Raw genomic sequence first — 27,082 nt, forward strand, 5'->3', positions numbered from 1 at the left:
TATATTATGGACCATATTATATAATGGGGAAGGTGAAAAATTCTCAATCAAAACATTTCTTTGGGTTCACTCCCTACCCACAAAATTGTGATACTATGTCATACAAATTGTGGTACAGTTCATGTGGAAATATGGTACTCAAAAAGTATCCAGGGACTGAACACAAAAAAAACGACGACTGAGGACTGAAGGTCAATTTCCCATTATATTATTAAAGACATAGAGGGGATCGATTATCTTTGATCTCATGTATAATGAATGCTACAGTAAATTAAATATGCTAAGTTAGAAAAGAAAATACATAAAAAAAACATTTAAGTAAGAAGGCAATTAAGAAGTAGAATAAATAAAAATGGCACCCAACCAAATTAAGTTTACAAAATCTGAGTCATGATGAAAGATCGGCCAACAACAAATAAAGACAGCAAAAGCTTTAACTAACTAAAGAAAAATGCCAATGAACTCTGACAAGAGTTAAAAAGGACACAAGACTATCAAACTTTCTGTATATATTCACATATTTGGACACACACTCCAAATACTTCATGACCCCCCCACATTTTGCATTTCTCAGCTGTACCTCTACTTCTGGTTGGTTGCCTTTCCCTTTCTTTCTCTTCTTTTCTCTCTATAAACACTTCTTTTCATCACATATACACAGTATCTTGATAAAGATAATGGCTTCTAATTCTGATGTGAAGGTTTCTGATCCAAACACTGACATCTGTATGGCCATGCCGGAAGATCGTGATCACCGGCCAATACAGCGGTCTCGCCGGAGGAAGGTGAAGGGGGGAGAGTCTTGTCATGCGCAGAAGAAAAAGCAGCCGCAGAGAGGGATGGGGGTGGCTCAACTTGAGCGGCTCAGGATGCAAGAATGGAAGAAAATGACTCAGATAATCACTACCAATCAAGCGCTTAATTTTCCCGTAGCCTCTTCTTTTGTGGATCCTACACATGTTAATGTTTCGAGCCCTGTTCCGTTTCCGAAGCTGGGTGGTTTCGGGGTTCCGAATATCGCTGTGGGGAAAATGGGCTTCAATAATCCAAATGAAAGATTGGGGTTCAATGGGCAGGTGGGTTTTGGAGGTTTTGTGTCGTCTGATTATCATTTTCAAGCAGATTTGTTTGAAGCTAAGGGATCAAATAACTTGGATGCTATTTCTGCGAACTCAAATGGTGTGAAGAGTTGCACTCAACTCTGCATTGCTTGTCAAGAGGTATATACATCTTTAACAATCCAAAAATTTGCAGCACTAAGAAACTGTGCCTACACACCCCCACACACATATTTATCCATTCAAATTAAATGATGAGTACTTAACCTTTTTCATGAATAATTTTTCATCTCGCAGAAAAAGAAAATTAGTGGTCAAAACTTGAGCTGCTGTGGAATGAAACCGGACTTTAGTGGGTGTGGATTTTTGGGGTCAAATGTTGGACAAACTACCTACATCAAGCGAGAAAATCAAGGGCTTGCAACAAAAGTACGGCCGGAACCTAATGTGGCATACACCGTTCGCAATGGCCAGCCGGTAATTACTAAATCATCTTTAATACGTACGGGGTTAATGACCCCTTTCTTCCAATATTTCTTTAATACTAACAACCAGTTCTATATTTTTTTACCATGTAATATAAATTGATCTAAAGAATATATTAATTTGATCAGCATGTACTAATACATTATATTTCAGCATGTAGTAATACATTATATTTCATGCTTAATTAATATGGAAGAATTAATTTCATAATCACATTTAGGGTGTAGAGATTGTGGCAGTTCACAATAAAGGATCATCATCATCAACAACATCAAGTTCAGAAGCTGGCAATGCATTGGTTATGGAGTATGAATTTTTTCCATCTGGGAAAGGTATGAAAAGCAATATTAACCCAAACAACAATGATTATGTGATGATGAAGCTAATGACCGGGTGGGGTTCAGAATCTGTGAATATTGGAGATCGATCTTGTTGTGGAGCCAGCAGCACTGCATCACAGACTGGTTTTGATGGCTCCACCGCTTCTATTGATCTGTCTCTCAAGCTTTCTTATTAGCATGCAGGAATTTAATTAAAGATGCTATCTGTTCTTTAGTTTTTGTCTTTTCACGTTTTCGTGAAATACCAGTTATCAAGGACCAAAATATAGCTTTATGCTTACCCTTTTGGCTGTTAAACTGTTTTCACCTCCGGATTGGGGCAATACATTTTCTGAGTTTTCTAGGATATACCATGTCTCGTTCTCTATAATTTTCAGTTTCTTGATATGATGTCTCCCGGTGCTGGGATTTTTACATGGGTTTTCATGCTTAACTAGCAATGGTAATTATTCTACGTAGATACGTACGTTCTGAAATTGTAAATCATAATAAATATTACAATATATCTACGCACATAAACAGTATCTAAAAATTTATATTTCGGTCCCCGAAAAATCACGGGCACGCGCCCCAGTCCCTCTATAAGTTTTTGGAAATTAATATCTAAGCTTTGGTGTTAGTTTTCCGCAGCATCGCTGCAATCTTGGAAAACCTAGCTAGAACTTTGTGTTCTACGAAATAGGTAGCTAATTAAGGAGAAGTCATGGATATAACTTGCCTCCCCAGTTTTCGTTCTGCCATGTAAGTGCTGAAACACAAGAATCACCGCTGACCCCTTTCTTCAATTAATGGCCGGGGATCGGAGTACACAACAGACAATCCATGCACTTTTAATAATAATAATATTTTTGAAAACATGAAAAGTAAATAGAAATGGGATTCTGAAAAGTTAGTACGTACATGGAGAGCTATATCACCAGGCAGCAAGCGGCTGCAGCTAACACAGCTTCTGCCAAAGACTCGCAGTAAAACCAATAAAGCTGATCGAAGCCTTTTCTAGCACCATTTGATCTGCCAGATTTATCTTGATCTTCTATTGATGATTAAACTTTCTTGTTATTATCGTGAGTTTAAGTATAATTACAATCATAAATAAAATATATCAATTAAAAGAATATTTTTATTTAATTATAAGGATTTATGAATGGTAAAGTTTGTGATTTAATTATCATATAGCTCGTCCATGGAAATAAACAGTGGTGTACCCAGGATTTTGTTGGTCCCACATGCGGAATTTGAGATAATAAAACCCTGAAAATAAAGAATAAACTGGACACCGAGATTTACGTGGAAAACCCCTAAAAATTATTAGGGTAAAAACCACGGGAAAGATGAAAAGAATTTCCACTATAATATTTTGTGGTGTACAACTCACTCATTGTGTTTCCAAAGAGATCACACACTCTCTTAATACAGGAGAACAAACACCTCACAAATATTATAGAATGCTATAAGATGAGAGAAAACTCGAAGAAAGGATAATTTCAGAATGAAGGGGGGAGCTCTATTTATAGAGCCCCTTGACCGTGTGAAGACGCGTATAAAACGCGTCTTCCATCTTTCCACGAAATAGCCAACCCACGTTTTAATTATTTTCGTTGCCAACCTTGGCCCCACCTATTAACTTCTTTGTCGACATTTCTCCCACTTAGAGATTTGATTGAGAATCAAACACATCTCCACACATCCTTTCATTCTTGTCATTTTCTGCTGCTTACGTTTCTGCTAGACCACTTGAAGATCTACACCACTCAAATTTATCAGTGTTCACTGGCTTTGTCAGAAAATCAGCTATGTTATCCTTTGTATGGATCTTCTGCATATCCACACTTCCTTCTTCTACTACTTCCCGCACAAAGTGAAATTGAACTCCAATGTGTTTAGTCCTGGAATGAAAGGTTGAATTCCTCGCGATGTGCAAGGCACTCTGACTGTCACAAAACAAAGGAACATTATTTTGTTTGTGCCCGATCTCCTCCAATAACCTTTTAATCCATATTGCCTCCTTGCAACCTTGAGTAGTTGTCATGTATTCTGCCTCTGTTGTAGATAACGCCACAACTGTCTGCAGTTTTGAAACCCAGTTTACTGCTCCCCTCGCAAGTGTAAACACATAACCAATAGTAGATTTCCTCTTATCAGGCTCACCTGCATAATCTAAATCGACATAGCCCCTGAGTGTAAAATCTGATCATCCATAACATAATGCAGCATTCGAGGTACCCTTAATGTATCTAAAGATCCTCTTCACAGTGCTCCAATGCTCTCGTCCAGGATTCACCATATACCGACTAACTGATCCCACTGCTTGAGCAATGTCCTAGCGAACATCAAAATTCCCACTGCTGATGCATATGGTACTCGAGACATCCCCATCCTCTCTGCTTCACTGCTAGGACACATCTCGGAGGATAACTTGAAGTTAACAGGAAGAGAGGTCGAAATTGGCTTACTATCTTGCATGTTGAAGCGTTGCAAGACTTTCTTCAAATAATTTTTCTTGGAAAGCCAAATCTTTCTATTACTTATGTCTCGGTGAACTTGCATCCCTAGAATCTTGTTTGCTGGTCTCATGTCCTTCATATCAAATTCCCTAGCCAACTGTGCCTTCAATCCTTGGACCTGATCTTGTTGGGGCCTGCTACTAACATGTCATCCACATACAACAGCAAAATGATATAACCATCACCAGACCTCTTGAAATACGTACAGGGGTCTGCACTCAGTCTGTTGTATCCAAGGCTCATGATATAGGAATCAAATCTCTTGTACCAACACCTCGATGCATGTTTGAGACCATACAGAGATTTGTTCAACCTGCAAACCAAGTTCTCTTTGCCTTTTTCCGCAAAACCTTCTGGCTTGAGCATATAAATTTTTTCTTCAAGTTCTCCATGAAGAAACGCCGTTTTCACATCTAGCTGTTCTAGATGTAGGTCAAACACCGCACACAATGCCAACACTACTCTGACTGTTGTAAGCCGAACCACAGGAGAAAATATCTCATTGAAGTCAATGCCTTCTTTCTGAGCATACCCTTTTACCACCAATCTAGCACGATACCGCTCCACGTGGTTATTGTCATCACGCTTGATCTTATAGACCTATCTGTTTCCAATGGCTTTCCTTCCTCGTGGTACTGCAACAAGATCCCAAGTTTTATTCTTGTCTAATGCCTCCAACTCTTCTTTCATTGCTATCATCCACAAGGATACATCCGAGCTTTGAGTAGCCTCGTGCAAACTCGATGGCTCACCATCCTATGATAATAGACAATATGCAATATTGCTTTCAGTGACATAATCTGAAAGCCAACCTGTTGATCTTCTGTCTCGAGTTGACTGCCTCACATTGGAAACTTCAGACTCGATATGTTCTTGTTCTTCCTGCTCTGGTACTGCTTCACAAGAAACTTGACCTTCGTCCGTCTTATTTTTCACCTGACAAATAGTAGTTTCTGAATTTTGTGTGCCTTTGTCTCCCTTTACTTTATCTTCCTCGAAGAGAACAGCTCGGCTGATGACAAGCTTGTGAACAGTAGGATCCCACAAGCGAAACCCCTTTACTCCATCAGCATAACCCAAGAAGATACATTTTCTGGATTTCGAATCCAGCTTTGATCTTTCTTGCTCATTGTACAGAACGTACACAGAACTTCCAAATGTATGCAAATGAGAATAATCTGTCGGCTTCCCAGTCCACATCTCCATCGGAGTCTTCAGATCAATCGCCGCTGAAGGAGAACGATTGATAATATAACAACGGTTTTGACTGCTTCTGCCCAAAATGACTTTTCTAGACCCGCGGTCCTCAACATAGCTCTTGTTCTGACCAACAAGGTTCTGTTAATCCGCTCTGCCACTCCATTCTGTTGAGATGTGTAAGCCGTCGTGAATTGTCTTTTGATGCCCTCATGTTGACAAAATGCATCAAACTCGTCACTGGTGTATTCTCCTCCATTGTCAGTTCTCAGACACTTGATTTTCTTTTCTGAATCAAGTTCAACCCGCGCTTTGAAATCTTTGAAGACCTGGAAAACATCTGATTTTTTCTTGATTGGATACACCCAATATCTCCTAGAGAAATCATTAATGAACGAGACAAAATATCTCGCTCCTCCTAGGGATACAACCGGTGCTTGCCAAACATCCGAATGAATCAGCTCCAACATGCTTTTGCTCCTGGCAGTAGAAGTGCCAAACTTTAATCTGTGTTGTTTACTGGTAACACAATGCTCACAAAAGGGTAATGACACTTTTGTAAGTCCCGGCAGCAGCTTCCGTTCTGAGAGAACTTTCAACCCTCGTTCTGACATATGCCCGAGCTTTCTATGCCATAACAATGTTAATTCTTCTCCTGAATCATTTGATGCAACAGCTAGTTCCGCCTCTTTATGTGTTTCTCCCAAAAGTACATACATATTTGCAGCAATCTTTTCCGCCTTCATAACCACAAGCGCGCCTTTCACAATTTTCATGATCCCGTTCTCGATACGAGTTTTGCACCCGATGTCATCCAATTGTCCCAATGACAAAAGATTTTTCGTCAGTCCTTTCACATGTCATACCTCCTGTATGGTGCGAATGGTGCTATCAAACATTTTAATTTTGATAGTACCGACCCCAGCGATTTCCAAGGCATGATCATTTCCCATGAATACAGATCCTCCTGAGACTGGTTCATAATGATCAAACCATTCTCTCCGAGACGTCATGTGCCACGTCGCTCCTGAATCCATAATCCATGTGTCACAAAATTTGTGTCTGCCTTCTGCAACTGTTGCTGCTTCGCTGAATAATATTTCACCACTGCCTGAAGTACTGGCCACATTTCCTTGAGAACTTTTTTTCGATACTCGTACACTCTTTCTTGAAGTGCCCTTTACCGCCACATTTAAAGCAGTAAATATTTTTCTTCTTACTTCTCGACTTTGATCTACCTCGTCTTTGGCTCCCACTGGAGTCACGGTCCATAAATCTTCCTCTTATCATCGGTAAAGCCTCCGCCTGCTTCGATGTTACCAACCTATGTTCCTTATTCTTGCGCCGACTTTCTTCACCGAGAACCGCAGTTAAGACATCAACGAATCTTAGAAAGCCCATAAGAATATTGTTGGTTATGTTGATGATAAGTTGATCATATGAATCTGGTAGACTTTGAAGTAGAAGCTCCGCACGTTCATTTTCCCCTATTTTATGCCCCATGGAAGTGAGTTGGGCAAATAGAGTATTTAGTGTGTTGATATGGTTGGTCATCGATGAGGATTCCGCCATCCGAAGAGTATAGAGCCTTCTCTTTAGGAAAATCATGTTGTGTAGCGACTTGACCTCGTACATCTTTGTCAGAGTATCCAAGATAACTTTGGCTGTTTTTATCTCAGAGATACTTGACAAAACTTCGTCTGCTATAGCCAAGTGTAAATTGGCAACAGCGTTGTCATTCATCTCATTCCACTTTCCATCATCCGTAATTTCCACCGGTCTATCTCCAATAGCCGCCAAGCAATTCTCCTTTCTTAAAACTGCTTGTATCTTTATTTTTCACAGCATAAAATTGCTTCCGTTGAACTTTGTTATCTTGTATCTGCCCACCATTATGTCTACAACAATTTTAGTAGACTGGACAAAATTATCCCGCCTTAAATAAAAAATCTCAAAAAATATTTTCTGATGTGGAAGATCAGTCTAGACTGCAACCACAGAGCATACTCAGAATTTTAAGAAATTTTAAACCAAGGCTCTGATACCACTTGTTGGTCCCACATGCGGAATTTGAGATAATAAAACCCCGAAAATAAAGAATAAACTGGACACCGAGATTTACGTGGAAAACCCCTAAAAATTATTATGGTAAAAACCACGGGAAAGATGAAAAGAATTTCCACTATAATATTTTGTGGTGTACAACTCACTCACTGTGTTTCCAAAGAGATCACACACTCTCTTAATACAGGAGAACAAACACCTCACAAATATTATAGAATGCTATAAGATGAGAAAAAACTCGAAGAAAGGATAATTTCAGAATGAAGGGGGGAGCTCTATTTATAGAGCCCCTTGACCGTGTGAAGACGCGTATAACATCTTTCCACGAAATAGCCAACCCATGTTTTAATTATTTTCGTTGCCAACCTTGGCCTCACCTATTAACTTCTTTGTCGACAGATTTTCTACCAGGCTTGTCGAATTCAATAAATTTAAAAAATTAATATAATACAAAATGTATAATAAAAGCTGTCATATATTAACTTCCTCTTTTTTTTTTTACAATAACACTCTATGAGATTTCATACTTCGAAAATGTTGAATAATAACTTCATTATCATACATCTCGCTCAATATATGGTGACAAACAATCATTAAACATATAGAAATCCTTGAGTAAAGATCATCATTTTAAAATATAAAATGATGTGAAAATATATTTATTTTAACTCTCTCGTAAAAAATTTTTGGATAGAACACAATAATCAGATAAGCTATAATATAATTAGGCACCTAGCTAAATTCCAATAATAATTTGCGTTTCATGTTTTTAAATAAACAATAGCTTTAAAAAATTTAATTTCTAAATGATATAAAATCGAGTGAATTATTATATTAAGAAAATTCAAAAAAGTGATTTCCATTATGTATTCTACTATATTATGTTGAAATATATGGGGGGAAAATCCTTTTTAAAAAAAAAAAAAAATTGTAAGTGATAATAATGATGCGTTGTTGTAAATGTTCGTATAATTCCAACGTGGCAAAAACTTGTGTGAGACGGTCTCACGGGTCGTATTTGTGAGACGGATCTCTTATTTGGGTCATCCATGAAAAAGTATTACTTTTTATGCTAAGAGTAATACTTTTTATTATGAATATGGGTAGGGTTGACCCGTCTCATAGATTAAGATCTGTGAGACGGTCTCACATGAAACCCACTCTTCCAACGTAACAATCACATCCTGTATATCATCAATATTACACTCCAAATAGACAAGATTTCCTTGCATAGAATATTTGAATGTATAAAAATTACGTATGTTTTTCTACATTATATATAAGACTAATCCGCACAACGATTATATTACACGTGAATATTTTCTCCTAAAATAGCTTAATCTAATAATTTATTTCTCTATATATCTTTATTCATTCGATTCAACCTCTTAAAATTTCCTATATATTTCGACATTATTATCCATACACTGAATTTATAAAAATATGTGAAGGCCCAAATTTTTTTATACAAGTGAAGCATTCACAAGAAGTACAATTGACAAAGATCAAGTATCTTAAGTGTAGTTGGTATCTAATCAGTCTGAAATTCGATAAGCTCGACAAGATGAACTAAAAGTTGGATGGCCAATAATTAAATAAGCTATTCCAACATTCGAGGACTTGGCACTTCATACAAAAGAACAACCCTTCACGGACGGAAAAATCTGTTTCTGAATAATAATATCATATTTCCGAACTCAACAATTTAGAAGCTAGCAGTCAAGAGACAGAAAAAACACTGCCCATCCAGAAACCAACAATCGGAAGAGAGTAGTTCCAAGCTCCATGAATGAGCGAGAGATGAGGGGCATTTTTGGTCCTATAATTTGCAGCTTGTTTTATTTTTTGTCATGTACGTTAACAATAAATTTGTATTTTTAATCATGTAACATGCATGTATTTTTTTTAAAACTGTTTTGCTCATATTAAAGATGAAATTGCATTTTTAGTCCTGTAACTTGCATGTTTTTTTTTGTCCTGTTAACGGTGAATTTGCATTTTTAGTCATATAACTAGCATTTTTTTGTCCTTTTTTCGATGGACGTGGATGTCGACATTGATTTTGGGAAGAAAACTTTCATATATTTCGTGATTTTATAGAATATTATTTGGAAGGAAAATCGATGGACTCCGATTAAAAATATGACAAAAAATGAAAGAAACATGTCTACAATTGCAAAAGCACCGATAACATAACCAAAAAAATGAAACAAACATACAAGTTACATGACAAAAAATTCAAATTCATTTTATAGTGACCAAAAATGAAAAAAAAATACAAGTTACATGATAAAAATGCAAATTCATTGTTAAAATGATCAAAAGTAGAAAAATATAAATTACAGGTTCAAAAATATAATTTTCTGGATATGAGGAGGAAGAGCAAAGGCAAATCCAAGGGGTGGAATCATTTAAGAAAGGCAAGCAGATAATTCGAAAACTATGAAGATAACTTTGAAAATGAGAAGAAACAATGAAATAAGAAAACATTCCCAAAGGTAAAGTCATGTTAAAAGATTGAACTATCAAGTATAGATGTATCGAGGCTGCAGCCACAACTAGGGGTGATCAAGGTGCGGTTTTACAATTTTAAAAATTCAAACATTATTGCCATATGCGGTCGGTTAGTATTTTGAAAAAATAATCGCGGTTTTACGTGAAGAATTAGCCTTGCGGTTTTGAGCGGTTACGGTCGATTTACGGTTTTTTTAATGAAAAATTTTAGAACATATATTCTAATTTATTTGAATATATTGCTTCAAATATAAAATATAGTTCAAAGTATATAAAGATAATAAATAAAACAATAATCAAGATTCAAAACTAAGTTAATAATTTAACAACACAACACACTCACAACAAAAATGACATTTACACTATTTTATCATTTTTTTGCTTTCAAACTTCAAACAAAATATTGTAGTAAAAGAAATAAATACTCTAATAATATATTAATATGAAGAATAATTAAGAAGAAGATAAGTTTTATTTGTAAGAATAATAATTTTGAAAGGAGTTGAGATATAATGAATGATGACTTCTTTATTTGAATATGTTGTTTATAAATTATTATAAATCTAGGCTAAACATTATGGTAAGCGGTTTAGGAGGTGCGGTTTGGTGCGGTTCTTAGCAAAAAATAATAACCGAACCGCGTATGCGGTGCGGTTTATGATTAATATTTTTAATCATAGTTTTTATAAAATATTATGAAAAACGGTGCGGTGCAATTCGGTTCGGACGGTTAATAAAAACATTTGATCACCCTAGCCACAACATAATCAATTCGTGATGCGGTGCGGTTTATAATCAATATTTTGTCCTTTTTTCGATGGACGTGGATGTCGACATTGATTTTGGGAAGAAAACTTTCATATATTTCGTGATTTTATAGAATATTATTTGGAAGAAAAATCGATGGACTCCGGTTAAAACGATGACAAAAAATGAAAGAAACATGTCTACAATTACAAAACCACCGATAAGTACATAACCAAAAAATAAAATAAACATACAAGTCACATGACAAAAAATTCAAATTCATTTTATAGCGACCAAAAATGAAAAAAATACAAGTTACATGACAAAAATGCAAATTCATTGTTAAAATGATCAAAAGTAGAAAAATGTAAATTACAGGTTCAAAAATATATTTTTCTCGATATGAGGAGGAAGAGCAAAGGCAAATCCAAGGGGTGGAATCATTTAAGAAAGGCAAGCAGATAATTCGAAAACTATGAAGATAACTTTGAAAATAAGAAGAAACAATGAAATAAGAAAACATTCCCAAAGGTAAAGTCATGTTAAAAGATTGAACTATCAAGTATAGATGTATCGAGGCTGCAGCCACAACTAGGGGTGATCAAGGTGCGGTTTTACAATTTTAAAAATTCAAACATTATTGCCATATGCGGTCGGTTAGTATTTTGAAAAAATAATCGCGGTTTTACGTGAAGAATTAGCCTTGCGGTTTTGAGCGGTTACGGTCGATTTACGGTTTTTTTAATGAAAAATTTTAGAACATATATTCTAATTTATTTGAATATATTGCTTCAAATATAAAATATAGTTCAAAGGATATAAAGATAATAAATAAAACAATAATCAAGATTCAAAACTAAGTTAATAATTTAACAACACAACACACTCACAACAAAAATGACATTTACACTATTTTATCATTTTTTTGCTTTCAAACTTCAAACAAAATATTGTAGTAAAAGAAATAAATACTCTAATAATATATTAATATGAAGAATAATTAAGAAGAAGATAAGTTTTATTTGTAAGAATAATAATTTTGAAAGGAGTTGAGATATAATGAATGATGACTTCTTTATTTGAATATGTTGTTTATAAATTATTATAAATCTAGGCTAAACATTATGGTAAGCGGTTTAGGAGGTGCGGTTTGGTGCGGTTCTTAGCAAAAAATAATAACCGAACCGCGTATGCGGTGCGGTTTATGATTAATATTTTTAATCATAGTTTTTATAAAATATTATGAAAAACGGTGCGGTGCAATTCGGTTCGGACGGTTAATAAAAACATTTGATCACCCTAGCCACAACATAATCAATTCGTGATGCGGTGCGGTTTATAATCAATATTTTGTCCTTTTTTCGATGGACGTGGATGTCGACATTGATTTTGGGAAGAAAACTTTCATATATTTCGTGATTTTATAGAATATTATTTGGAAGAAAAATCGATGGACTCCGGTTAAAACGATGACAAAAAATGAAAGAAACATGTCTACAATTACAAAACCACCGATAAGTACATAACCAAAAAATAAAATAAACATACAAGTCACATGACAAAAAATTCAAATTCATTTTATAGCGACCAAAAATGAAAAAAATACAAGTTACATGACAAAAATGCAAATTCATTGTTAAAATGATCAAAAGTAGAAAAATGTAAATTACAGGTTCAAAAATATATTTTTCTCGATATGAGGAGGAAGAGCAAAGGCAAATCCAAGGGGTGGAATCATTTAAGAAAGGCAAGCAGATAATTCGAAAACTATGAAGATAACTTTGAAAATAAGAAGAAACAATGAAATAAGAAAACATTCCCGAACGTAAAGTCATGTTAAAAGATAGAACTATCAAGTATAGATGTATCGAGTCTGCAGCCACAACATAATCAATTCCTAGACTAAGCAATTGTATGACAATTAGCATGGTGGTTAATAAAAGGCGATAACCGGCTCCATCAATTCCTCCATTTTGAGATCTTGACATCACAAAATACATCATAAATCATTTTTGTTGAAATAATATGGGCTATTAAAAATTTTCAAATAAATTAGATGAGAAAGCTACACGAGCATGGATTATCAAAGCCCATGTATTAAACAAGAGTGTGCCTACTACGCTCTTTTTACTTGTGTCGATTATATAATACTTGCCATCTCTAAAAAAAAATGATTATTCGTTTTCAATTAAAACCCAGTTTTTTGTGTTTTTTAAACTCAAATTTTGCTTCTGCTTAATTCACTCAAAATTCATAAGTTGGTCACGATTCTTATCCTTCAAAATTAAGTTTGGTATTTTGGTAATAAAGAATTTTTTTTGTGGACGCTCTTACCTTAAAATATTTTTGTCTAATCCAAAACTACTCTTTATATTAATTTACATTCCACGATACACAATCAAACCATTTATCNAAAAATCGATGGACTCCGGTTAAAACGATGACAAAAAATGAAAGAAACATGTCTACAATTACAAAACCACCGATAAGTACATAACCAAAAAATAAAATAAACATACAAGTCACATGACAAAAAATTCAAATTCATTTTATAGCGACCAAAAATGAAAAAAATACAAGTTACATGACAAAAATGCAAATTCATTGTTAAAATGATCAAAAGTAGAAAAATGTAAATTACAGGTTCAAAAATATATTTTTCTCGATATGAGGAGGAAGAGCAAAGGCAAATCCAAGGGGTGGAATCATTTAAGAAAGGCAAGCAGATAATTCGAAAACTATGAAGATAACTTTGAAAATAAGAAGAAACAATGAAATAAGAAAACATTCCCGAACGTAAAGTCATGTTAAAAGATAGAACTATCAAGTATAGATGTATCGAGTCTGCAGCCACAACATAATCAATTCCTAGACTAAGCAATTGTATGACAATTAGCATGGTGGTTAATAAAAGGCGATAACCGGCTCCATCAATTCCTCCATTTTGAGATCTTGACATCACAAAATACATCATAAATCATTTTTGTTGAAATAATATGGGCTATTAAAAATTTTCAAATAAATTAGATGAGAAAGCTACACGAGCATGGATTATCAAAGCCCATGTATTAAACAAGAGTGTGCCTACTACGCTCTTTTTACTTGTGTCGATTATATAATACTTGCCATCTCTAAAAAAAAATGATTATTCGTTTTCAATTAAAACCCAGTTTTTTGTGTTTTTTAAACTCAAATTTTGCTTCTGCTTAATTCACTCAAAATTCATAAGTTGGTCACGATTCTTATCCTTCAAAATTAAGTTTGGTATTTTGGTAATAAAGAATTTTTTTTGTGGACGCTCTTACCTTAAAATATTTTTGTCTAATCCAAAACTACTCTTTATATTAATTTACATTCCACGATACACAATCAAACCATTTATCCAATAAAGGTGGTTTTGGTATTTTATTAAATACAAAAATTCACGTGAAACGGTCTCACTAGTCAATTTTGTAAGACGAAAATTTGGGTAAACCAAAAAATTATTATTTTTTATGTTAAAATATTAATTTTTATTGTAAATATGGACAAATTTGACTCGTGAATAAAGATCATTGAGACCGTTTCACAAGATATATACTCTTAATTAAAACACTATTATTAGAATCACTTATTTATCAAAACTCTATCTTAAAAATTTTTAGTTTCTTTTTATTTTCAAATACTACTCATATGTGATTTTTCTCTCACTTCTTCAAATTTTATAAATTTGATCATTTTTTAAAAACATGATCTTCTGTAAACATTTCCTAAATATATCAACACCATAACATAAACACATATATACTTATTACATATTAACCTCCAAGAATTATATCATTTTAAAATATATATATATATATATATATATATATATAATACATTTCAAAGAATAAAAATATTATACTCAAATAATGTATCATATACTATTAATATAAAATTTATATATTTTAAAAATATATAAATTTTTTACATATATATTTTGATGTTATACTATATTCGTTATGCTTGAATCGTTCATTGACAGAATCATCATACTATTCTATAGCGAGGGAGAAAGAGACGGAGGAACATTGCCCCTCTGCGAAATTCGAAGCATATTCGCAAAATTATTTCCCACTCCTTCAAACTCAGATAACGACCTAAAACTTTCTACCTCCCTATCACGGATCACCGGTCAAACAACCATCACCGCCATAATGCAGCAACTGTCGCCGGATTCTGACTTGCCTCCTCTCGCTTCCATCAAGGTTCGCTCCTCTCCCCCTCGTTTCCCTCCCCCGGCCGCCCCAATATCCACCGACACTCCCACAGCCAACGCCCAACGCAAGATCGGCATCGCCGTTGATCTTAGTGACGAGTCTGCCTTTGCCGTTGAATGGTCCGTCCGCCACTACCTCCGCCCTGGGGATGCTGTCATTTTGATTCACGTTCGCCCTACCTCAGTCCTATATGGCGCCGATTGGGGCTCCGTTGATGTATCCATCATTGGAGCGGAGAACGGGCGATCGCAGCAGAAGCTTGAAGAAGATTTCGACGCGTTCACAACCACGAAGGCATCCGTTCTGGCTCATCCGCTTGTGGAGGCGCGAATACCGTTCAAAATTCACATTGTGAAGGATCATGATATGAAGGAGAGGTTGTGTTTGGAGGTCGAAAGACTGAGGCTGAGTGCTTTGATTATGGGGAGCATGGGATTTGGTGCCATAAAGAGAGGTAGCAACGGAACGCTTGGGAGCGTAAGTGATTATTGCGTGAGGCATTGTATTTGTCCTGTCATTGTGGTAAGGCATCCAGATAAGAAGGATGTCGATCATCCAGTGGCTTCGCCAGCGGAGGAGGATGAAGAGGAGCCAGCGTCTCATGATGCCTCGAAAGATCAATAAGGTTGGTGATTTCTGGATGAGAATGTTGTGTACTCTGCTTGTTTTGTTTCTATAAAGACAATGATGTCGTATATTTTCTATCTGTTTCGTACTGAATATGAATCACAGTTGGATACGGCAGTTGCTACACATATAATTCAAATCCTAAGTGAGAGGTGTGGAAAATTTTACTCTTCTTTATCTTGATCTGCACTGCTACAAGTAGATGCTAATATTTGCCCTTTATCGTGTTATTGTTTAGCTGTAGCTCTTCATTTTTCTCCAAGATGAATAAAAAAATATATATCGCCAGCTCTATATTGTCTTATTTTTTTTGTCTAGTTTGAACGGTTGAGCTGAATCTCATTTGCAATTTCTGTATTGTGTTCATTTTTCTAATGCCACTTGTTTGATTCCTTGTGCTTGGATATGGCATCCTAGAAAATTTGTGAACTCCAGGTTATTTTGTACTTGCTCAAGTATTTTGTTCATAGTTGTAAAACAGGGGAACCTCTGAACGTAGAACAAATCAAGTTTGATTTTCTCAACTAATTGAGCCATTCCATTGTTGTGCAAACAGCTTTCTTTTCTTTGTTTTCTTTAAGAAAAAATTGCTATTAGTGCTGTAAAAGGGTTTGAACTATTGGAAGGATTAATCTATTTTGAGTACATAAAGAATCACTTAAGACTTTCCCTAGTTTAGAGTTCTTCGAAGAAGAACGAAGATTGTATAGGCAATCATGGCACATGCATCCAAGGAAAGATCCGATTGATGCCTCGATGTATTTGTTTGAATCAATTACAACAGTTGACATGTTTCATAGTAGGCCATTGGATTCGAAATTAAAATCATTCTATAAGAATTCAATTTTTGTCTACCGATGTCAAAATATGTCAAATGTTTGTGTTACGTTCTTCACTTTTGAGCAAAAACCATGAATTGGGATATCTGGGTCGACCTTTAATTGAATCCCAGCTTCTACGTAGGTGTAATAAGCTAAACTTTAGTGCTGAAACCACTAAAGAGAGTGAATTGAGGTGTTTAGCAATCTACATCAGTGTGCTGTTGATTAACTTATTATTTCCAAATTCAAGTCCTGGCTACAGATTTCTTCTCTGCAACCCCTCTTTTCATATATATATTCTTTAAATTTTCTTTTTTAGTTACATATTACTAAAGGTTACATGCCCACAAAATTCCTTGTCAATACTTGGCACAACGCAGCTACAGGTGTATGTTCAACATCATATAAATATAGCTTTCCGTTTTCTTTCTACCTTCCATTTCATAGGGTTAGACCTCTGCTGCAATTCAAAATTGTTTATGTGGCACAAGATAGATGTTCCTTCCTTGTAGTTTACTGGTTTTGATTGTTAATTATTATTTTTTTGATTGTCAATTATCGGTGAGTATATTACATGACATTATTTGTGCGACTTGCAGAAGAAAAGATGGTCTGATTTTACAAACATTTGTACCATGAATCAATTTTTTATCTTTAACAATATAGCGACATCGACATAAATTATACTCCAAAAATTATTCCTTATGTAACAAAAATATTATGAATAAAGTAGCCTTTTAAGTTATTCGAGAAAAAAAAATGATTATTCATTCGATCAATTTTCATACATTTCTTTTTAAATTAAATTTGATTATTAAAATATAATGTAATGTTCTTTATTCAAATTTAGAAAATATTAGTATTATAAAATTCATAATATTAGTATAATAAAGTTTAATCATTTGTATAATTATTGATGAGATTATTACAAAAACAATAAAACAAAAGCTCACGTATAAATATAGACTAAAAGATTAAAATAACATGTATATCTCAAACTTTCAATTTTTTTATCAATGAACTTTTAATATAAAATTAGTACTCAAAATCCTGATTACGGCCTTGACTGAAGTATTACCTTAAATTTTCTGTGGGAGTAATTCCAATCAACTCGTTCCATCAACTTTTCGTCGGAAAAATCTTTTTAAAATTGAGGCAACGGGGGCAAAAATAAAAATGATGCAAAGCTTCAGTAGTGTTTCGTGGGCTAAAATAACTTATTAAAAAAATTTGTGACCATAATATCCTCTGACGTGGCATAATTATCAAGAATAAGACTACTGTGAGACAGTTTCACGTATTTTTATTCGTGAACTGAGTTAACTTAATCCATATTTACAATAAAAAAATAATATTTTTGACATAAATGATAAAACGTAACACTTTTTTCATAACTAAATCGAATAGAATAGTTTTATCACAAAATTGATATGTGTTCATCAAAATGAAGCTAGCTAGTCAATCAAGCAAGCTAGCTACTTTCCGGTCCATACAAGAGTTGACCCATGTGACGAGTCACCCAACATCGTTTTTCGAATTCTATCGATACATGTAATTCAACAAAACATACACCCAATCTCGAAACCATAAATGTGCAAAAACTCCTCATTGAGCAACCGATCGTATTCGTTGAGTCACAAGTAACATGTTTTCAAAATATTTCTGAATGCGATCGTGTTTCTATTTTTTTTTTTTTTTTTTAAAATTATAGGAGTGGGGTTTGGGATGGGGAGTGGGACTCGAACCTGAGTCGCCACTATATGTACTAATGAGAATACAGCTGAGCCCAAGGCGGAGCCAAAGGCCTCCGCCTTGGTCTCGATCGTGTTTCTATTTTTAATTTTTGGGTGTTGCATTTTGTTATCCATCAAATTTTATAATGAGCTAAAAAATCATACTGCTGGCTGAATGATACTATTGATACATTTAATTACACTGCATTTATTTTTATCAACAAATGCTGCATCTATTGGAAATCATATCGTAAAACGAAGGCCATGTGTTTCAAAATCAGGCATGCAAGGGTGAACTACTCTCACGCAAAACTCGGCTCCGAGTTTCCATTTTATTAATGCAATCTAAGTTGAATTTGTATTACTGCAATATCTAAACAAGTTTCATTTGAATACATACTCATTTACTACTCCATGCCTAATCGAAGCATTCGGAATACATTATATCCCTTCAAATTAGCTCAAGCGGAATCCAATACCTGTAGTGCCTCCAATTACTTAGATCATCGAGGATCTAGTAATGTAATGCTCACTTCATTTGCTGAACTAGCTACATTTGAGCTAACTGAAAATTCTGGTTTTAACACATCTCTCTCGGTGAAAAAACCAGGCTGCTTTGCTACAGGCAAAGCCCCTTCATTTCCCAGCATCAGAACAACAGATGACATGCTTGGCCGATCTTCCGGGTATTGTTGAACGCATAAAAGACCAATATGGATCGATCTCAATATTTTTGACAGACACAATGAGATTCGTGGATGAGACCCCATCAATTCCAACGGCCTTCCTTCTTTGTAAAGCATCCAAGCCTGTCAGAATCATTAAACTCATTTTCTCAGGACACTAAACGGATGATACATAGACAACATTCTTAATTCAACGTCTATTTTTTTTAATGTGGATTGCACAAAATCCCTGAGTCAAAAACAGCGTTAGCAGGAGTGAGGAAAGGCAGTCCTTCAGAATAATTTTTTTTTCTGAAAATTTTTAAAGGGGAACGCAATCCACATGTGTTATTTTATATCCAATGCTTACATGTCCAAGAAGGTTTAGTTGATGGTCTCTGTGGAAAAATCCTCTGTTTTTCTTGCCACTGACAATTTCAAGTACTAAAACACCAAAGCTAAACACGTCTGATTTCACAGAGAATATCCCATCTATCATGTATTCTGGGGACATATAGCCACTGCGTCATAATAACCAGAAAATTACATCCCAGGCAAAGGATTTACATGCATGAAAAAATGGAATATAAAAATGGTATCGATAATCTTACTATGTTCCTACAACGCGGTTCGTGTTGACTCCAGTTTCATTCCCTCCAAAAATTCTAGCCAGGCCAAAGTCTGATATTTTCGGATTCATATCAGAATCCAACAATATATTGCTCGCTTTGAGGTCTCTGTGGATAATTCGAAGACAAGAATCTTGATGAAGATACATAAGGCCCCGAGCGATTCCATTTATAATGTGGAAGCGTTTTGGCCAATCAAGGACACTGCTTTTCAATGGATCTGTCTCATAAATGATGTGGCATTTAATTACAGTTAAGCTTTTGCAGAATGGAGTTCAAAATGTTACGAAGGGAGCAACTGTTACCAAATAGAATCAGGTCCAGGCTTTTGTTGGTCATGTATTCATAAACCAACATGTTCTCTTCCCCCTGAGTGCAGCATCCTAGAAGCCTGACTAGATTTCGATGCTGGAGTTTCACAATACAGGTTACTTCATTCTTGAACTCGTCTACTCCTTGCATCGACGTTTGAGACAGGCATTTGACAGCAATTTCTTTTCCACCTTCCAGCAAGCCCTGGAATCAGAATTTTCTCAAGTAAATATCACTGGATTTCACAAGGTATCACTTGGTAAATATATATATTTACCTTGTAAACAGGTCCAAATCCACCCTCTCCAATCTTGTTTTGAAATGAAAAATTATCAGTGGCTTTAGTTAATGAGTTGAGATCAAACATTGGCAGCTCTATTTCTGTGTCATGGCATTCATCTTTACGATTTTTCAAAGAGACAGATCTAGTCCGGCCTCCAAGCTGATCAAGCTTCTTTCTTTTCTTGAAATATAGCAGCAGGCTCAGGCCTAGCAGAATTATTCCCCCTACGGCTACCATGGCCAAAATAAGTTTGAGTTTCATTCCTTTTGAATCTGTAGCAGTAAAAACAACCCCACATTAGAAGATGAAAGACTCAGAAAACAATAAAAATGGCCTCAAGAAACTAGTTCAATCTTCCACTTTCCACATAGACTTCGATGAACAAAAGATAGCTTAAAATAGAATAAACTTAACACACCCTTGCCCATCTCAGAAAAAGCCACCCTAATGTAAATATCTTCTCCTGGAGACTCCTCTCTGATATCTACAAGCTCGCCAAACCACAGTAGACATCCACTGCCCCCTTTTCTTATATCGAGACTCGCATATGCCGTACATGAGCAATTCTTTAAACAAAACGCCCCACATTCTTCAAGATTGATGCTCACGTTAAACATAGAACCTCGCGTATCAGGTAACTTAAGACCCGAATACTTCAAAAACGCATCTCCCTTTGAACAATTCAAAGGCGTCCTTCGGACACATCCTTGAGACCAATCTGTCCTCCCCCACCCGATTGGATCTTTAGGCGTGAATCTATCCAAACATCCGCAGGGAGGTGAATTCACAATGTTGCAACTACCATGCACACCACAAAAACCATACGTATCACAACTATCTATCGGTGACGTGAGGTAAATGACCCAACCTTGAGTATCGTCGACCCAAGTCCATCTTTGTCCAACACCGCTCTCGTTCAGCGTATATCTTGAAATAACCGAGTGGTTTAAAAGCTCATAATGATAGTAAATTTCATTATCGTTCATAACTACCTCGAAGGTATAGATAGTATTTTTTCGACCATTTGGTACTCCGCTAAAGCCTACACCATTCCAAGGTCCAGTTCTCATCTGCAAAGCATCTCCCTTCTTTATTGTAAGCTGCGGATAACCAGAAGGATCGCAATGAATTGTATTATCTCCTGTACTTGGATCATCGTAGCTCTTCCAGGATGAGAGGTAGACCTCTCTACGAGTCATAAAGTTCCAACCGAGCTTCATCCCAGGTAATAAATGATCAGTGGGATGCTCAAAACTCTGCCAAAGGAAATTCTCCGGGTCGGAATAATCTGAATCTTTAACCACGAGGTTCCCCGTGTCGAGCAACTGTGCCACTGGATTCTGCACGGTTTTCGAAGAATTCGTAGACCAAACAACACTGTTGGACCCATCAATAATGGCCAGAAACCCTCTCTCGATGAGTTTAAACGTGCCTGATGTATTCGTGAGTGGAGTTTCCCTGTTGGCGACCCATACCACAGTTTGTCCTTTGATTTTATTGTACCATATGCCCACATACCGATTCTTGGAGTTTCCAGGAGAGAAAAATCCCAGTACGAAGTCTCCACCAGATGAAATCATCGTATCACCATCTCTCAGAACCTGAGCAGGACTCAAAATGTCCGCTGCCTGGAGCATTCTCGGCACGGAAAGCAAGGAGATTATTGTTGTTATAAAATGAATGGACATATAGCATTTGTTCCATCTGGTAATCATGGTTCTCGTCTCTAAACGCCTTCTTTTTCACCGTTGCAGTTTATCTTCCAGGCAAAATGTACCAAGGATCCTTAGTATAAAGCGAATTCGCGTGACAAGTCCATCACTAGACAGGCAAAAACAAGCGTCATTATAACGTTAGTTGTATAAATTTATGCAGTGTTTTCATCTGATTCAATGATTTCATCCTACTCGAAAAGAAAAAATCCATCTTTGTAAGCTTGATTTTTAAATGGGACACGGCAAATGTTTGTCTCACGCGTCCAAAAGTCCTAATAAACCACTTATCAGGCAGAAAATTCAAAGAAAGACAAGTGGGACTGATGTACTTTTCATCCACCGAATTTGGCTATTGACCTGGTGTCAGTAAAAAAAAAAAAAAATTTAGTTCGATGCCTGATTTCTTACACCACAGCATAAAGACACTGATATTTTATATCTTGTGGGCACAAAAAATAATATTGACACTGGGAATATCTATTTTGAAAACTTCAATACATTATATTAATAATTCGACGATGTCGTTACATTTTCATAATAATCAGCATCTTTTCATATTTTGTTAAAGAATGATGTTACATGTACATCAATATTTGTACATTAACACGAAAAATTCAATACAAAAATTCAAATTTTCAAAATTTTACTATACATTGAATACAAAATTTCACAATATAGTTGTTGTAAATATCTTTATAGTGATATATTAATGATACCTTTAGCATTATTCTTTGCGAAATGGTTCAACAAAAATTGATCTAGGAATCCATTATAATCTCTTATGAATTAATTCAATATTTTTTCACTAACCCACGTGGTATAAAGGTATTATGACAAGTTTGATCGCTTTTGAAGCAAATATAAAATTGAGTACACAAACCCTACATATGATGTGAGGTAATATATTGTATAGGCTACATATGTGCAAATAAACGTGTAACTTCTGTCTAAAACTGCACATTCTTCACAATTTGATGAAGTTTCTGAACCTCGTATATGTTTGTTTGGATTGAGTATTAGTTTCGGGAGTGACTAGAAATCTACGATAATGTATATTGTTTCACATTTGCCTTGTAGCAGCATGTTGAAAAATTCATTAGGTGAAATTACAATGCTTGATTGGTTGATCTAATTGAAATGATGTAAGGATAAACGTATATGGGTATTCAATGCCATACAAATTGTGTCCTATCTTGCTTCCAGCAATGTAATGGTGAGTTCATTTGCCGAAATCACAGAATTCGTTCTAGTTGAACTTTGTGCAGCGAGAACTTCTCTTTCAGTGAAGAAACCAGGTTGCTTGGGTGAAGGAAAGAAGCCTCCACTGCTCAACATCGATATCACAATGGACATGCTTGGCCTATCTTTTGGATTTTGTTGCACGCATAACAGACTAACATGGATCGTCCTTAGCATTTCGTAAAAGTTAAATGACTATGCTAGGCAAGGATCAACTAGTTCCAGTGACCTCCCTTCTTTATAAAGCGTCCATGCCTGCAAAATTTGTATATGAGGAATTATTTTACCTATATTTTTCATAATAATAACTAAAATAACAACAGTACATGATCTGTACATGGCCAAGAAGGTTGAGGTTGTGATCAGTGTGTGTAAATCCTCTGTTACTCATTCCCGTCAAGATTTCAAGAGCTAGAACGCCAAAGCTGAATACATCTGACTTTACAGAGAACAGACCATCTATTGCATATTCTGGGGACATGTAGCCACTGTAATAGAGTATTAGCCAGAAAACAATGTCACAAGCAATGAAAGACCATTACTCACTTGCAGATTTTTAGATACTTACTATGTTCCAATAACTCGGCGTGTCTTAGCTGCTGTCTCATTCCCTCTAAAACTTCTAGCTATACCAAAGTCTGATATCTTCGGGTTCATGTCAGAATCTAGTAATATATTGCTAGCTTTGAGGTCTCGATGGATAATTGTCAACCTGAAATCTTGATGCAAATACAATAGTCCCCGAGCAATTCCATTTATAACGTGGAAGCGTTTCGGCCAATCAAGTACACTGTTTTTCAATGGATCTGTCTCATAAATGATACTGCATTTAATTTCAGTTGAGCTTTTGCAGAATGAAGATGTTGAAAATGTTCCGAAGAGGAGTAATTGTTACCAAATAGAATCAGGTCCAGGCTTTTGTTGGTCATGTACTCATAAACCAGCATGTTCTCTTCTCCATGACTGCAGCATCCTAGAAGCCTGACTAGATTACGATGCTGGAGTTTCGCAATACAGCTCACTTCATTCTTGAACTCGTCTACTCCTTGAAGTGACGTTTGAGACAGACATTTGACTGCAATTTCTTTTCCACTTTCCAACAGGCCCTGAAATCAGAATTTACTCTAAGTATATATCTTTAGATTTTGTAAGGAACCACTTGGTAAATTTATATATTTACCTTGTAAACAGGTCCAAATCCACCCTCTCCAATCTTGTTTTGGATAGAAAAATTATCGGTGGCCTTAGTTAATGAATTGAGATCAAATATCGGTAGCCCTAATTCTCTGTCATGGTATTCATCTTTCTGCTTTGATGCAGAAACCGATCTCCTGCGACCTGCAAGATGATCAGTCTTCCTTGTTTTCTTGAAATATAGCATCAGGCTCAGGCCTAGCATAATCATTCCCCCTACCAGGGCCAAAATCACCATTACAAGTATGAGTTTCATTCCTTCCGAATCTGTAGCAGAAAATAAACTAGCCGACATTAGAAGATTAAAGATTCAGAAACAGTAAAAAAAGGCCTTGAAAGAAACTAGTTACATCTTCCCCTTTTCACTCCTACTTCCATTAATTAACAAGAAGCTAGCTTAAAAAAGAATAAACTCGATAAATTCTTACCTATCTCAGAAGAAGCCATTCTAATGGAAATACCTTCTCCTCCAGGTACCACTCTGATATCTACAAGTTCGCCAAACCAAAGTAAACATCCACTCCCTCCTTTACTTATATCGAGACTCGTATAAGCCATACACGAGCAATTCTTTAAACAAAATGCCCCACATTCTTCAAGATTCGTGCTCACGTTAAACAAAGAACCTCTCGTATCAGGTAACTTAAAACCTGAATACTTAAAAAACACATCTCCCTTTGAACAATTCAAAGGTGTCCTTCGGACACATCCTTTAGACCAATCTGTCCTCTCCCACCCGATTGGATCTTTCGGCATGAATCTATCCAAACATCCGCAGGGAGGTGAATTTGCAATGTTACAACTGCCATGCACACCACAAAAACCATATGTATCACAACTATCTGTTGGTGACGTAAGGTAAATAACCCAACCTTGTGTTTCGTCGACCCAAGTCCATCTTTGTCCAACACCACTCTCATTCAACGTGTATCTTGAAATAACCGAGTGGTGTAAAAGCTCATAATGATAATAAATCTCATTCTCCTTCATAACTACCTCGAAGCTATAAATAGTATTTTTTCGCAGTTGGTACTCCGCTAAAGCCTTCACCATTCCAGGCTCCACTTCTGAACTGCAAAGCATCTCCCTTTTTTAATGTCAGCTGCGGATAACCAGAAGGATCGCAATGAATTGTATGATCTCCTGTACTTGGATCATCGTAGCTCTTCCAGGACGAGAGGTAGACCTCTCGACGAGTCGTAAAGTTCCAACCGAGCTTCATCCCAGGTAATAAATGATCAGTGGGATGCTCAAAACTCTGCGAAAGGAAATTCTCAGGGCCCGAATAATCTGAATCTTTAACCACGAGGTTCCCCGTGTCGAGCAACTGTGCCACTGGATTCTGCACGGTTTTCGATGAATTCGTAGACCAAACAACTCTGTTGGACCCATCCATAACGGCCAGAAACCCTGTCTTGATGAGTTTAAACGTGCCTGATGAATTCGTGAGTGGAGTTTCCCTGTTGGCGACCCATACCACAGTTTGTCCTTTGATTTTATTGTACCATATGCCCACATACCGATTCTTGGAGTTTCCAGGAGTGAAAAATCCCAATATGAAATCTCCACCAGATGAAATTATCGTATCACCATCTTTCAGAACCTGAGCTGGAGTTAAAATGTCCATTGCTTGGAGCATTCTCGGCCCACAAAGTAAGGAGATTACTGTTGTAATAAAGTGAAAGGACATAGAGCGTTCATTCCATCTGGTGTTCATGGTTCTTGGTCCCTAAACGCCTTCTTTTTTGGCTCCCTCGACAATATGACTGAAATGAGAAAACTAGACTCGATCGGTGAACTCTGAAATTTCACTGTTGCAGAATATCACCCAAGGAAATGGACCAGAACTGCTTATTTTGTTTGATTTCTTCCTACCCGAATAATAATTTTTTTAAAAATATCCAACGTCATACAATTGATTTTTTAGTAGGACAGACTAATCAGAAGTTCAACAACACAATTTTTTTTTTTTTGGGTTAAAAAAGACCTTCACTTGCAGAAAATTCAAAGTAAGATAAATGAGACATATATTTTTTTATTATTATTTTGATAATGACTGATGTATTTTTCTTGATCCACTGATTTGGAAAACGGGAGTCAATAAAAATACACAAATTAGAAATTTGGTTGATTTATGTGGTTGAAAAAGTAAACCAATCCACAAAATGTTTTCTAACTTGTGGGCACAATAAATTTATAGAGTAACTAGTATTGATGACACTGTGAATATCTGTTTCAATAATAATAATTCGACCATTCTTGCTGTTAAAATAGGTTTAACCCTATAATTTTCATGATAATTATCACCAGTCTCATGCCTAGGCTCGGGACATACTAGCGAGTTTAACTAATCTAAGCTGCATCTTTTTTTTAAAAAAAAAAAAAAAAACTACTGAAATATCCATTTGAATCCCTTATTAATTAATTCAATGGCTTTTTACTACCAACGGCACAAAGGCAAGTTCGAGCATTTTTAAGCAAATATAAAATTGAGTGCAGACTCCCTGCATATGATGTTTCTTTGTTTTGACTTTTGATTGATTACTTGTTTCGGGTGTGAGTAGAATAGAAATCTGCAGCAATGCCAAAAAGGGCTCTTGAATCCGCAAGTAAAAATAAATTTGGAAATTAGTCGCATAATTTTATCTATCACCATCATCTTAATCATTGTTCTTCATTTTTTTTATATTTTTAATTATTAATTGAATAAGA

The 27,082-nt window shown here is 35.7% G+C and overlaps 3 protein-coding genes and 1 pseudogene across 3 annotated transcripts; 2 read left to right on the forward strand and 2 right to left on the reverse strand.

The window, feature by feature from the left end:
* Positions 1-717: 717 nt before the first annotated feature.
* On the forward strand, positions 718-2,221 carry LOC140987512 (uncharacterized). Its single transcript, XM_073456043.1, has 3 exons — positions 718-1,220; positions 1,356-1,535; positions 1,765-2,221. Exons 1-3 carry the CDS (start codon positions 729-731, stop codon positions 2,059-2,061), a joined length of 969 nt encoding a protein of 322 aa, XP_073312144.1. The 5' UTR covers positions 718-728; the 3' UTR covers positions 2,062-2,221.
* A 12,684-nt stretch (positions 2,222-14,905) lies between these two features.
* On the forward strand, positions 14,906-15,894 carry LOC140987575 (universal stress protein PHOS34-like). Its single transcript, XM_073456140.1, has one exon. The coding sequence runs from the start codon at positions 15,090-15,092 to the stop codon at positions 15,774-15,776; it is 687 nt and encodes a 228-aa protein (XP_073312241.1). The 5' UTR covers positions 14,906-15,089; the 3' UTR covers positions 15,777-15,894.
* A 2,768-nt stretch (positions 15,895-18,662) lies between these two features.
* LOC140987573 (G-type lectin S-receptor-like serine/threonine-protein kinase At4g27290) lies at positions 18,663-22,188 on the reverse strand. The gene is made up of 7 exons (XM_073456139.1): positions 20,641-22,188; positions 20,217-20,494; positions 19,933-20,143; positions 19,610-19,847; positions 19,369-19,519; positions 18,813-19,142; positions 18,663-18,782 (listed from the first exon to the last, which is right to left on the reverse strand). The coding sequence occupies exons 1-6, from the start codon at positions 21,935-21,937 to the stop codon at positions 18,837-18,839; spliced, it is 2,481 nt and encodes an 826-aa protein (XP_073312240.1). The 5' UTR covers positions 21,938-22,188; the 3' UTR covers positions 18,663-18,782; positions 18,813-18,836.
* A 583-nt stretch (positions 22,189-22,771) lies between these two features.
* Positions 22,772-26,748, reverse strand: LOC140987574 (G-type lectin S-receptor-like serine/threonine-protein kinase At4g27290; annotated as a pseudogene).
* Positions 26,749-27,082: the final 334 nt, after the last annotated feature.

The sequence above is a fragment of the Primulina huaijiensis genome, chromosome 11, assembly GCF_012295235.1.
Source record: "Primulina huaijiensis isolate GDHJ02 chromosome 11, ASM1229523v2, whole genome shotgun sequence".
NCBI classification, from domain to species: Eukaryota; Viridiplantae; Streptophyta; class Magnoliopsida; order Lamiales; family Gesneriaceae; genus Primulina; species Primulina huaijiensis.